This window comes from Dreissena polymorpha, chromosome 3 (assembly GCF_020536995.1).
Source record: "Dreissena polymorpha isolate Duluth1 chromosome 3, UMN_Dpol_1.0, whole genome shotgun sequence".
Classification (NCBI taxonomy): domain Eukaryota; kingdom Metazoa; phylum Mollusca; class Bivalvia; order Myida; family Dreissenidae; genus Dreissena; species Dreissena polymorpha.
Window position 1 is genome coordinate 138148335 of NC_068357.1, and position 15429 is coordinate 138163763.

A 15429-nucleotide genomic window follows, 5' to 3' on the forward strand; every position below is an offset into this window, starting at 1 on the left:
TCAGTAGTTTATTTAACACCCAGTCAATCATACACTTTTCTTCTCTTTTAATGTTGCACAGCTGTTTGCAACTATGATTTGATGTCATAAAAAACATAAATGAATCGCATTCAACAAGACAAATATGAAAAAAATAGCAATTATAAGGGTGATGTTGTGAAGGTCTGGCTTCATGCAGCCTAAAAAAACCCGACATTGTTTCACCATTTTGGGACTGGGACCGGGTCCTTTTGGATAGGGAAAATTCGCAGCGTTTTGACCTAAATTTGGAAATAAGTATTGTTGATGCTTTGCTAAAAAATGCTTTTAAATTGGAAATATAAGTGTTTTCGGTATTATATTTTCTTAGGTTGAACTTATATGGATGGGAGATGAACAAAATACACATGTATTGAAATCTAAGATAATAAAAGATGATTAGTATTTGTGCATGTGTGATTTTTATCATCCTGCATTAAAAACTTTAACATCTGATTGGGTGTTATTCTTATTCACTATTGTTACAAACTCATTTAATAATATCACCATTGAAGCTGTTTACAAAGAAGATTATTCCTGTGCAGTATACATGTTATTATCTGCGTAAAAGCAGCTTATGAAGGTATTTAGCGCACTAAGTGAAAGCTCTTGTTTTTATTATCATAGGCAACAACCAGAATCAGTCCAATACTATGCAGCGTCGTGGTGTCCTGTGTGTGTACACCTTACGTAGGTTTTCAAACCTGATGTTCAATGAGGTCAGTGTATAAACTGCGCAAAACATTGCTCATAGACATGCTACATGTATGTGATTGCCAATCATCTATGATATTATGAGCTGTTGACTGATTCCCAATTCTGTTCTCAGGACTGATCTTAAGGGAACTTATCAAAAGTTAAATTGTTTTGGTCCACTGCATACATGTATTCATGCTTTTTTGACACACCTTGTTTTGTTGTAAATTGTCAACGTAAGGCATTAATAATAATAAGGGATTAATATGATATAAAGTAAGAGTTGCTTAAAGGTCCGGTAATTTGCTCCTGTTCGAGATTTTTTTTTCATTACATACACACAAATGTTTGCTTAATACAATGTGTAGGATGTACCTCAATGCCGTTTCATATCTGACACTGTACTGATGCCATCATTACCCTTTTGAACTGATTTAGATAGATATGGATAAAAAACCCACTTAAAACTCATCATAAATGTTTCTGTTTATACATGTTTATACTTTTTGCAATTTGTAGAATAAAGCCATTCTGTGCTCGAGTATGGGGAAGATCCAGAAAGCGTTGAGGGAGGCTTGTGAGAGTTTTAAAATCCTGGACAACCGATGGACCCAGTTCAAGGGGCTCATCCAGAGAGTCATGTGGGAGCCTTTCCTGCCAGAGAGGCCTTTTGCAAAAAAGGAGGAGACTGTGACAGGTATGGTTGAGCCAGAAAAAATGCCTTCAAATTTGAGCATAAGCTGATAATCCTATTTTTTTAATGCAATTTTTGGATATTCTTTATATTTATGGTTCACTGTTTTAATAATAATCCCATTTTACTCCCTTGTAAACATGGTTGACCTCATACAACATTAGTACATTAATACCATTCTTAAATAATTGATTGTGAATTCATTTTTAATATAACATTTTTTATACAGCCTACAATAAGCTTATTTGAGCAAACAGCGTGCTTTGAGTGACCTTTTGTTATTGTCTTTTTCCTTTGTGCAAACATTTACCTTAAGTAATAAACCCCCAAAAGGTCACATTTTATGCCTAGTCTTCATGAAACTTTACAATAGTTTTAAACTTGCTCATGTGGGATCAAAAACTGAGTCACTTGATTAAATTGACAATACAGAATGATCACCTCATGGCAATTTAGTCATGAAACATTTCTTATTATTATGTCATAGCCTAGTTCAAAACTGGGTAATTATGGTGTAAAGAAAACTAGGTCACAAGGTAAATCAGAGAACAGGTTGTTGATACTCAGGAGTTTGAATTAATTGCACAAAATTCATGAGGCTTGTTAAGTTCATTCGACCTAATAATATCATGGTCATATTCAGAACTGGGTAATATGGGACAAAAATCTAGGTCAGTACGTGAAATTAAAGAAAAACCTTGTAAAAAAAATAATTTATATTTCTGTAAACTGAGTCAGAACATTTGTCTTCAGTGATATATTTACCAAGTTCAAATTGCTGATGTGGAGTAAAAAACAAGGTAACATTTGTGCGTGTTTCCAGATGTTACCTCTTCAGAAGAGCCAGCATCGGACCCTGATCCTCAACACAAGCCTAATAAAAGGGAATCCAGATCCACAAAGGACTTGACAAGAATTTCCACAGAAAGAGCAAGAGTAACAGATGCAACTTTCAGAAGATCAACCGACAACATCAAACTTCCAATGAATGTCTGTAAGACTGTGTTTGTTGCTTTGGTGTTGTTATTAAGAATGTCATATGTCCAAGCTTGCTCACCTAGTATGCAAAGTCCTCAGTCTGCCACAGTAGGACGCAGTCACACATGTTTTCCGATTTCTCAACACAAAGATTACAATGTTAATGATGGCAATGTAACAATTGGTGGGTGTAGCACTCTTGTTGGCCGTGGCCGTGGATGGGTGGATCCAGACCACAAAAACAGTTATGTTGTTAGCTTCAATGATTCGTATTGCTGTGTTACCCTGAACAATTTGCCTTGTGGGAGGGACAAGAACATTTCTTTCACAAGTACGGATGGGACAGACTGTATCTATGACATTCTGAAAGGCCTGCCTTGCTCACCCAATTCGATTGATAACAATTCTGGTTCGCGCTATTTGATCATTGCAATCACATTGGTTTTCATCTTTATGATAATAATAGTTCTGTTAATAGGATTTCGCAAGAGAGTAGGAAAGTGGATTCGCTGGCTTTTTGGCTCCAACAGGGGAAATTATGAAATGACAGATCAAAATGAAACAAGTTTACCGAGCCATTCAGATTCTTCATAAAGCTCAAACATAGATGACAAGGGAGCCCATCATGATACCATCTAAGACTACCATAGTTAGGGTTCCATTTGGGGTCAGTCATTTCAAGGTAATTGTTGCTAAAAAAATACAACACAAATGTTTTGCTCAATTACATAATATTCATGTTTTCTGAAATTTTGTGTGTAGCTTACATCCAGACCTAGCTTTGGCCTTCACTATTATTTATAAAAAATGAATAAAGAAGTAAACTTTTTATGCCCCTGGTAGGGTGGCATATAGCATATAGTCAGTATGTCAGTCCGTCCGTCCGAAAACTTTAATGGTCATAACTTTTTCAATATTAAAGATAGCAACTTGATATTTGGCGTGCATTTGTATCTCATGGAGCTGCACATTTTGAGTGGTGAAAGATGAAGGTCAAGGTCATCCTTCAAGGTCAAATGTCAAATATATGGCGTCTGTCCGTCTGTCCGAAAACTTTAACATTGGCCATAAATTTTTCAATATTGAAGATAGAAACTTGATATTTGGCATGCATGTGTATCTCATGGAGCTGCACATTTGGAGTGGTTCAAGGTCAAGGTCATCCTTCAAGGTCAAAGGTCAAAATTTGCAATATTGAAGATAGCAAGTCAATATTTGGCATTCATGCATATCTCATGGACCTGTACATATTGAGTGGTGAAAGGTCAAGGTCATCCTTCAGGGTCAAGATCAAAGGTCAAATTTTGCAATATTGAAGATAGCAACTCTTTATTTGGCATGCATGCGTATCTCATGGAGCTGCACATTTTGAGTGTTTAAAGATCAAGGTCATCCTTCAATGTCAAAGGTCAAATATATGGCTTCAAAGCGGCGCAGTAGGGGGCATTGTGTTTCACGAACACAGCTCTTGTTACATTATGAAGGCATTAAAAGGGTCTTTCTACGTACATGGCCTCATTGAAAAATATATAATTGAAACAGTATTAAGTTAATGCATACCCCATTTTGGCGACCAATATAAAACCAATAGTTCTGATTTCATGCAATAAGTTATTATACAATATGTTAAATTAGAACTCTGAAATCCCAACAAGCCAAAGAAAATGGTATCGATACTTTGCCAATGATTCCAAAAGTCGATGGACAAATGTTTAAAAACACAAATAATACATGCATTCAATGGTTACAAACTAGGATTATCAACAGAATATTGGTAACAAACTCACTTTTTTTTAATGGGTTAGTTGGATAGTAATACATTAATCTTTTGCAAAATGTCAGAAAAATCAATTACCTATTTATTCTGGAATTGTAACACTGTACATGTACATATACTCATTAAAGATATCTCTGAGAGCTTACTTAATGTACATTTAGTTATAGTAATAAACTGCAAAATGTTACTTCTTTTTGATACAAATGAACCAGGAAATGTCAACGGTTTTATTCTTTTAATGGAAGTTGAAAGTACTTTATTTGAATGCAAAAGGAGATATTTTTTCTTAAACTATCGCTTTTTTTTGTAAAAAAATTATTGCTTATAAATTATACAATTAAAATTAAGTAAATTAATGAATTCCTGGTTTCATGGAATGGTTGTGTTTCAATCAATTTTAAAATAACTTACGATAAAGATAAAAGTCACTTTTAAAGGGTCAAAGGTCAAATTTAGAAATACAACAGTGTTTAATGTCTGTAAGTTCTTCATTTTATCTATGACTTTTAAAAATAACATGTTTCATTAAAGAACTGTCTCCCTAGCTCAAAGATCTTGGTCATACTGAACGGTCAATAGACGTTTCATTCATGTTACAGATTGTCCCGACTGTAACTTCATCATTCTTTGTATGCAACGCTTTCAGATATGTATAGCTGATTTTTGGTATGTGAGTCTACCTACATGACTAACAGTTTAAGTGTGAGTTTTAGGTTTTGCCAGTGTGTGTTTTTCAAAACGCTTTCAAATATCAAGCTGATTTTGGTATGTGAATCTACCTACATGACTAACAGATGTATGTGAGTTTTGTTCTGGTCCAAGGATATCTGGCAAACTTACGGGTCTTGGACTTAACATTTTTATGCCCCCGGTAGGGTGGCATATAGCAGTTGAACTGTCCGTCAGTCAGTAAGTCAGTCAGTCAGTCTGTCTGTCCGTCCAAAAACTTTAACATTGGTAATAACTTTTGCAATATTGAAGATGGCAACTTGATATTTGGCATGCATGTATATCTCATAACTGCACATTTTGAGTGCTGAAAGGTCAAGGTCATCCTTCAAGGTCAAAAGTTATAAAAAAAAAATCCAAGGGAAATAATAAGCTTTAAAAGGGAGATAATTTCTAAACCTGCAAAATGATATATTGAAATTTTATTTCAAAGCGGCGCAATAGGGGGCATTGTGTTTCTGACAAACACATCTCTTGTTCTCTACTAAATCTGTTTTCTGAATATTTTTTACGCAACACTTTCAGTATTGAGCTCATTTTTAGCTCATCTATTTTTTTACAAAAAATTATGAGCTATTGTCATCACCTCTGCGTCGGCGTTGGCGTTGCGTTTAGGTCCACTTTTCTCAGAAAGTATCAATGCTATTGCATTCAAACTTGGTACACTTACTTACTATCATCAGGGGACTGGGCGGGCAAAGTTAGATAACTCTGGCGTGCATTTTGACAGAATTATGTGCCCTTTTTATACTTAGAAAATTGAAAATTTTGGTTAAGTTTTGTGTTTAGGTCCATTTTATTCCTTAAGTATCAAAGCTATTGCTTTCATACTTGCAACACTTACTAACTATCATAAGGGGACTGTGCAGGCAAAGTTATGTAACTCTCACTGGCATTTTGAAAGAATTATGTGCCCTTTTTATACTTAGAAAATTGAAAATTTGGTTAAGTTTTGTGTTTTGGTCTATTTTATTCCTAAAGTATCATAGCTATTGCTTTTTAGACTTGGAAAACTCACTAACTATCGTAAGGGGACTGTACAGGGCAAGTTGCATAACTCTGGTTGGCTTTTTAATGGAATTATGGCCCTTTTTGTCTTTGTAACTTTGAATATATGGTTAAATTTTGTGTTTTGATCCACTTTACTTCTAAACTATCTAGGCTATTGCTTTCAAACTTCAAATACTTTCATGCTATCATGAGGTTACTGTACCTGGCAAGTTGAATTTTACCTTGACCTTTGAATGACCTTGACTCAAGGTCAAATTATTAAATTTTGCTAAAATTGCCATAACTTCTTTATTTATGATCAGATTTGATTGATACTTTGACAAAACTACTCTTACTGACATACCACAATAGACTCCACCCAAAACATCCCCCGTTCCCTCGCCCCCCTCCCCCCCCTGAATCCTCCCCCCTAATTTTTTTTTAAGATCATCTCACAAATGACCACCACACCCTCACACCCTCACACTATACCCCCCACCCACCCCCACCCCACCCCCCAATTATTATTTTTTTGAAACGGTTAAAAACACAAATATTTATTTTTATTATTTTGTTTTTGAAGTACCGTCCAACCATCGCACCCAAAAATCCCCTCCACCCCCCACCCCCCTCCCCCACCCCCGATTTTTTTTTTTGCATTTTTTTTTTCGCATTTTCTGAAGATAATGTAATAAATGTCCACACCCCCACACTATACACCCCTCTTCACTCCACCCCTCCCTCCTTTGTTATTAAAATTGAGAGTCCCTTCACCTTTAAAAAGAAAAAAGATGAGTGGTCTGCACCCGCAAGGCGGTGCTCTTGTTGGTATTTGAGTCTACCTTTATGACCTGCTGGTGAAGTGTGAAAAATCATTCTGGTTCATTTGGCGAAGTTATGGGCATTGGACTTATGACAAAGCTATTTTGACATTGCCATCCGTTTTTAGCTCACCTGAGGTCCAAGTGCTAATAGTGAGGTATTATTGTCATTCTGTGTACAGTACGTATTTGCGCATGATGTGGTGTGGGAGATCAACTTTCAGCTGGTGATTGCACTAGAGGTCACATTTGTATGCCCTCCTTTGAGGAAGAGGGGGTATATTGTTTTTTTTTTGTTTGTATTCAAGTTTGTTTCTGATCAATAACTAGAGAATGGATTGAACAATTGGCTTGATACATGTACTTCACATGTGCATTCGCCTTTGCCAGTAGTTAACCCCTATCAAAATTAGGGTCACTAGTTCAAGGTTGCTGTCACACTAAGAGTAAAAATTGTTTCCAATCAATATCTTGTGAATGGATTGACCAATTTGCTTGAAACTTCCAATGAGCATTGGCCTTTGCCAGGAGATGACCCCTATTGAAATTGGGGTCAAAGGTCATTGTCACACTTGTGAAAACTGTTTCCAATCAATAACTTGTGAAGGAGTGACAGATTGGCTTGATACTTCCCATGTGCATTGGCCATGGACAGTAGATGACCCCTACTGAAATTGGGGTCACTAGGTAAAGGGTCACTGTCACAATAACTGTGAAAATTGTTTCCAATCAATAACTCGTCACCAAATTGACCGATTGGCTTGATACCTTACATGTGCATTGGTCTTGGACATAATGGTAGGCTTATATGGTACGACAAAAATCTAATGGCAGTTAATATGCAGAACAGTATGTTGTGTGTAATAATCAATATTTATCCTCTGTTCAAAGAATAGGTCAAACTCGTTTTAAATCATTAGGAATGGCAATCTTTACAACTAGCTTGATTAATTGCCTACATTAAACTAGTTAACAAATGTAAATGGGATGGGTTTAAACATAAATTAAGAACTAAATAAACAAGAAAACTAATAGCACACATGCTAATATCCACCTTGAAACAGGCATGTTGATGTTTTCTTTGCTTTAGATTTCTATTTGCTTGCTGTTTTCTACAAATATATTAAAACTTGAATATACTTTCTGATTCATGCATGATATAAATTTGTACATGTTGACCTTTGGACATTCTATTTATTATGACTTGTTCCAAAGTAAACAAACTCTGTTTGTGTTCTTGAATATTTTAATAACACTTAAAACATTTTATTATTTTTGCAAACAATGAAATATTATAATAAAAAAATTCTTTGAAACATTTTAATTTGCATCTTTATGTACAAAATCTTTTTTGGATTGTACACTGTGATGAACTATTATAGCTTAAATTGCTAAAGAAAGCTTTACAATTATTTTAACACACTCATTATTTATATTAAAAATTTACAAAATAATAAATAGAAAAGATTAACTAAATTAAGTTCAGTTACTGTTGCAAATGGGATATTTTCATGATGTTAGTTTTATTTTGTGTATTATTATGGTTTATTATACCCACACAAACGAAGTTTAGGGGGGTATATAGGAGTGTGCTTGTCTGTCGGTTGGTCCATATTAAGTGTCCACTCTCTAATTCAAGTTGTTTTCATCCAATCTTCACCAAACTTGGTCAGATGTTGTATTTAGATAATGTCTAGGTCAAGTTCGAATATGGGTCATGTCGGGTCAAAAACTAGGTCGCGGGGTCACTTAGTGCGTTTTAAACATTCAGCATGTTTTCCGCTCTCTAATTCAAGTAGTTTTCATCCGAGCTTCACCACACTTGGTCAGAAGTTGTATCTAGATGATCTGTAGGGTAAGTTCGAACATGGGCCATGCCGGGTCAAAAAACTAGGTCATGGGGTCACTTAGTGCGTTTAAAACATTGAGCTGTTTTATGTGAAGACAACATGCAAAATATTCTGTGTCAATGCGGCATGTGGGTGTATTCGTCACGTTTGTGACAAAGCTCTAGTTTTTAATTTGTGTGTGATTATATTTTAGTTTTTCTGTGTGTAATTCCATTATTAAATTAAGGATTCAATAACTTGTCCATAATTAATGTGTTTCGTATTGTTATTTGCTTTTGCTACTGAATCAAACAGGCACTTTGGAATGTTATAGAATGGCAAATCACAGGACTTACTAAGCTTCTTATTTCATATATATTTTGTGTCATTCCACGAACAACTACAACAGGTGCTGTCTTTAAATTTATTTCAAGGTGTTATAAAGAAAAGTTGTGATGTACATGTATTCGCCCCTGTACCTATTTTATTCCTGAATAAAAGGTTAGTCATCAATACCAAAAATTTTATATTGTTTATTGATGGACATATCACAATACATGTTTGTTTCAACAGAGTCCATTTAATTTTGTTTTAAGTTACATACTCATGCTTTTGTTGTTTTTATGTGAAAATCTACATATCGTGTTGAAATAAACATTTCTTAAACTTTGTTTGGCATTGCCAGATGAGCATGCTTAAACTTAGACAGACGCTATGCAGTGTTAGTGTCTTACTTGTGGGACATTAAAAAGGGTACATATGCAATGTTCAGTGTTTCTGTAGCAGGAGTTTGTTATAAAGATCCTACATTTGTGCAAAATGCTGCGTTCTCATGCAAAATACAGGAAGTGTGAATTAGAGTGCTTACATACATGTATATTGTTTGCAATAGGCTGTGTGCTTTCAAAAGTGTGTGTTAAAAGCATACATACCGGTATATGTATTTGTTTTTGATAAAATATTCTGAAATGTGTAATTGCATTATGCGTTTTAAAGAGTTTTGGTCTGGAACTGTCTTCTCAACACATTTCATTAAATATTCTTAATTTAAACAGATAGCAGTTTTAATAAACCAAAAATTCCATTTTAAAAAGTTCTAGCAGCTTAAAACAGTGAAACTGCTCCTCTCAAGTTATTTGCACAGTTGTTGGCAATTGATGCTAAGTCATATATGGGTTTAAAACAGCTTGTCCAACCTGTAATTTGTTCATTCATCAATTCAATTTTAAACTTATTACCACAATTGACTGACATGAGGAGACTGAATGTCGCATGTATCACCTGTCTCAACCTCAAAGGTCTAGGTCACAATTAAACGGTCAAGTCAATTTTGGCCATCAACAGCTTGTGGTTGACATAAGCAAAGTTTTAGAAAAGTGGAATCAGGAGGCATCTGTGACCTATGGACACATAGCCTGTTCATTTAAGTATAAGATATTGTTCTTTATCTAAGTTCTTGACTTCCATCAGGTTAAGTTTTCAAAAATTGGTGTCCACAAACTCAAATGAGCGCTTAAGTGCCACCATATCCCTCTTGTTTACAATTGTACAAACTGCTGCTTTTATTGGTCATGTATTGCTTCATAAAACTTAAATGTCATTATACTGTAATATTTCACAATTGCTTGGAACTGTTTCTTCTATTGGTCATGTTATGAAGTATTGAACTTAGTGTTACTATACTGAAACATGTGTACAATCGGTTGAAATTGTTGCTTCTATTTGTCATGTATTACTTTATTAAACTTAAAGGGGCCTTTTCACGTTTTGGTAAATTGACAAAATTAAAAAAAGTTGTTTCAGATTTGCAAATTTTCGTTTAAGTTATGATATTTGTGAGGAAATAGTAATACTGAACATTTACCATGCTCTAAAATATCCATTTTATGCATCATTTGACGATTTGAAAACCTGAAAATTATAAAGCGTTGCAACGCGAAACGATTGAATAATTTGGAAAGTTCTGTTGTTGTCATGATATTTTGGGAAAAAACTAAGAGGATAGCTTATATAGGTAAAAAATACACCTGCTTATAGCATGAGCACGGATGGTCGAGTGGTCTAAGTGGGAGACTTGTTACTCCAGGACTCCAGGGGTAGTGGTTACTTTTTTTTCCCTTTTTTTAATTGTATTTTTTTTTTAGGAACTATGTTTTAATTTATCAATATAAAGCATTCAATGACAAGCTTCAATACTTGCCAAAATCTGTGAAAAGGCACCTTTATTAGAGCTGCTATACTGAAACATTTCAAAATTGCTTGCACCTGTTTCTTCTATTGGTCATGTTATGAAGTATTGAACTCAGTGTTACTATACTGAAACATGTGTACAATCGGTTGAAATTGTTGCTTCTATTTGTCATGTTATGATGTATTTAACTTAGTGTAACTATATTGAACTATTTTGAACGATTGCATTCAACTGCTGTTTCTATTAGACATGTTATACTGTATTAAATTATTTTGTACAATTTCTTGCTTTAATAAAAGCATATTTTAGAAGTAATAAAGTCTTTAAATGATCAGCAAGGGTTTAATTATATTGTCAGAAAACGTGAAAAAGGAAAACATACATACAATTAAGGCACAAAATGGAATATCCCATTTATATTCATTGTATGAGTTTGTAAGCACATTTTCCACATAATCATTTGGTAGTGAAGACAATCATCTTAATGTGCTCAATAATTGGTCTGAGTAATTCTGTGCTTCACCCATCTAAACAGACAAGATCTTGCTATCTGTGCTTGGGTAGACATTTTCGATCTGGCGCAGTGGACAATAGTTCCAATGCGACTACTGATCCCTGAGCATAACAGCATCACAGACACAGTTAATTAGCTCAAGCTGCCATTTTTGTCTTTTTGCTGATATTGTAAGCATCATTGGTTCAACGTTTCTGTAATTTATTGGAAACACTTGCTCATACTTTAATTGAAATGAGTATTTCTCATATTGTAAAAGGTGACCATCCCGCTAAGCTGTCGTAGTGTTTGTGTGAGAAGTAAAAAATGGGTCTCTTTTGGACTAGCTAATGAAATAGCTACTACTACAAAAACAACTACTACTACTACTACTACTACTACTACTACTACTACTACTACTACTACTACTACTACTACTACTACTACTTCTACTACTACTACTACTACTACTACTACTACTACTACTACTACTACTACTACTACTACTACTACTACTACTACTACTACTACTACAACCACCACCACCACTACTACTACTACTACTACTACTACTAGCACTATTACTACTACTACTACTACTACTACTACTACTACTACTTCTACTACTACTACTACTACTACTAACTACTACTACTACTACTACTACTACTACTACTACTACTACTACTACTACTACTACTACTACTACTACTACTACTACTACTACCACTACTACTACTACTACTACTACTACTACTACTACTACTACTACTACTACTACTACTACTACTACTACTACTACTACTACTACCACCACCACCACCACCACCACTACTACTACTACTTCTACTACTACTAGCACTATTACTACTTCTACTACTACTACTACTTCTACTACTACTACTACTACTACTACTACTACTACTACTACTACTACTACTACTACTGCTACTACTACTACTACTTCTACTACCACTACTACTATTACTTCTACCACCACTACTACTACTTCTACTACTACTGCTACTACTTCTACTACTACAACCTACTACTACTAATACTACTACTTTTACTAATACTACTACCACTATTACGACAACGTCTACTTCTACCGCCACCACCACTACCTAACACTATTACTAATACTTCTACTGCAGCGAATACTTCATCTGTTGGAATGTTAACGTCCACAACAAAATAATAGAAATCGGTCAATATATACAAATAATGTAATTATCAAACAATTATTTATTTTTTATGCATTGTACAGATTGTGATAAATTTTTAGTTGTTAAAGTAAGCAATCTACGCTCGTGTTAACTCCACGCTACGTTTGTTCTAAAGTCTCACTACGATCGGACGAGCAGCATTCTACCCTTGTTCGAACAGAATACTACTCGTGTACTTACAGCACACTACGCTCGTATGAACGGCACACACCGCTCGTACTAACGATAACACTACGTTCGGACAAACACCACGCTCGCTCGTACTTACAGCAACCTATGCCTATATACGATGCGCACCAAGCGTTGTTAGATCGTAATATATATATATATATAATTACATGCATTATTATACGAATGAAGGCGTTTTCAGTGAAAGACGCGTCATGTTATTTCATTAGAAATCATACATTATAAACGGCATTGAATTATCGAGGCTGATTTTGGACTGCAAACATATAGCGCCCGTTTTATCAAACTTCGTAAAAAAGAAGTATAAAGGAACCAAACTCACTGATTATTAATTTAATGATTCATTATTTTATATTTATATCCGTTCAGTCTTTCATATATTTGTATTTGTAGGAACATATTAATAATACATGTGTCTTTCGTGCGATTTTTGCGTATACCTTAGTGATGTATATATTTTCTCTTTTTTTCGACTTATAATCTTAAAAAACACTTCATGTCTTGTATAATTTTTCGACATGAGATTGGCTGTTTTTTTACGTATTTGCATAAACGGTTACTTTTAGTTTTACTATATATTTACTTAAAGAACTCAAAGCGTAACTTTGTGAAAAAGTCACGAAATAGTCCCAAAATGTGAGAAGTCACTTCCGCGTTAATAACGAACGATATGAAGTATGAACATCATTAAGAAACTAGAAATGCTGGATACATATTGGATGAAAATTATGCATCAGAAAGTCATTACAATTTTATTCATCATTATGTTGCTAACCAATTTTGAAAAACACGGTACACAGCTTATAATCAAAGATAATTCACCCCCCCCCCTGAAAATGTCTATTAGACATTTGATCGTGTACAACTTAGCGTCTTTATCTCGCTTGCTTTCACTGGCGTGATATCATGTTGACTCGTCTTGCGTCCGACTCAGGCGCGTATGGAGCTTAGACAAATAAGGGCCGCGGATAGGGAATGTCCCTTCCAGCGAGCACTCTTCTAAGTGTCGATGCAATACGCGGCTGTATGACCTTATTTTATTCTCCTTAACGTGGAGATTCAAGATACATACATGTAGTTGATATTGCATTTTATATTTTCAATTTCATTTTAAGTCTTTAAAGGACTTGGACGCGGCATTAAATAGAATGACATGGTATATATTATAGCATAGTGACTTTAAAAAGGCAATTAAATTTTCGAGGTTAGCCATACATTATTTTATGAGTGTTTCGGACAAAAAAGTTCAATAAAAAATTATATGACAATTTTCGCGTATTTGCTCATCAGTTGCAGACCGGCTAGACATATGAAGCAGAAGAAACATGTGTCAAATCGTTCCAACGTTGATTAATACAGTACAAACATGCGGCCGATCTCAAAAGACGAATATACTTTTAATTTCGATTCTACATGTATATGAGTTCCTTTTAAAGTTGCATTGTGATAAATATATATTCAATTACTATATATTAAAACAAGGAAACTAAATACACAACATTAGCATTCATTAACGTTTTGCAATTCATCATTTTAAAAAAGCTTAAAGAAATTAATCATGTAAAAATTTCCTATGCTTGATATTCGACGCCCATTAGTTGTATTGCAATATTGCATTCGTCATAATAAGAATTACGAAAACAGATTGTTGATCTTAAACTGAGAGTTAATCGGAAATACATCTCTAAGTAAATACTAGATTGTGCTGCTTTCGCACGTCTCGCTACAAGGGATGAGCATAAATCATGATGAATTACATTTGCAAAAAAAAAGGATAGGTTTAAGAGCAGAATGCATCAATAGTGCAACTTGCGTTTCGTGATATATTTAGAACACATGGGCAAATATATTGACGGGGATTATTGTGGGGTTTTCACCTTGATGTTACGGAAATATTACATTTCCAAGAAAGCCACCCCACCACGTAAAGCAATTAGATTGCAAGAAATATCCGTTTCGTGGATATGGGAATGTCGTTGCAATACTATTAATAACTATAAATAGCTTCTTTCGTAAATAAATAAATCTGTTTTAATCATTACTATTTTTATCACAGTCATAATTATTGCATAAAAAATAATAAACGGATTGCCTAACACTGTTTTGGTTATTTAATTGCTCATTGGACCACGTGTATATATTAGACTTCGCAGCGTACACGGCTATTATAGAGACCATACTTCAACGGTCTGCCACCGACACAGCTGGTTCCCTTGCAAGCGTTAATCTTCCATGATGAAAATGTTGAGTTATATACCTCATTTTTCTCACTTTTTAGCTGCGTAATGCCAGCGGAGTGCTTACTTTAGTTGTTGTAAAATACAAATGTAGCATTAACATAAATACGCCGCACTCTGAGAAAACATTGTTTGATGCATGTGCGCTAAGTGTTGTCCCAGATTAACCTGTTCAGTCTGCATAGGCTGATCAGGGACGACACTGTCCGTCTGACTTGAATTTCGCCAAGAAAAAAATACAATAAACGCGGAAAGTGTTGACTGAATATGCTTATTTGGGACGACACTAAACGCACATGCATAAGTGCCAGTTTATACAGAGCAAAGCTCACCTTATAAGGCAAGTTACATATGAAAACTGTGAACATGACTCTTTTTAGCATTATCGATCTCTTTTCGCTTTCGCCATTTAAAGGGTCAATTCTATTTGAAAGTCCGTTACGTTCTGTTTATGAAAGCTTTCTACAAAATTGTCGTTTTATAAATTGTACTATTAAGCGTATATTCGATAGAACCAAAGCGCAATAGCATCATCGTTAAAAAGGACTGGATAACGCA

At 34.7% G+C, this 15429-nt stretch overlaps 1 protein-coding gene across 1 annotated transcript in view; it reads left to right on the plus strand.

The window, feature by feature from the left end:
- The window catches only part of LOC127872631 (uncharacterized), a 95581-nt gene that overhangs the window by 15261 nt on the left and 64891 nt on the right, over window positions 1–15429 (plus strand). The window contains exons 3-4 of the mRNA XM_052415961.1: window positions 646–737; window positions 1234–1411. Coding sequence (XP_052271921.1) covers window positions 646–737; window positions 1234–1411 — 270 coding nt within the window. The remainder of the gene's footprint in view (window positions 1–645; window positions 738–1233; window positions 1412–15429) is intronic.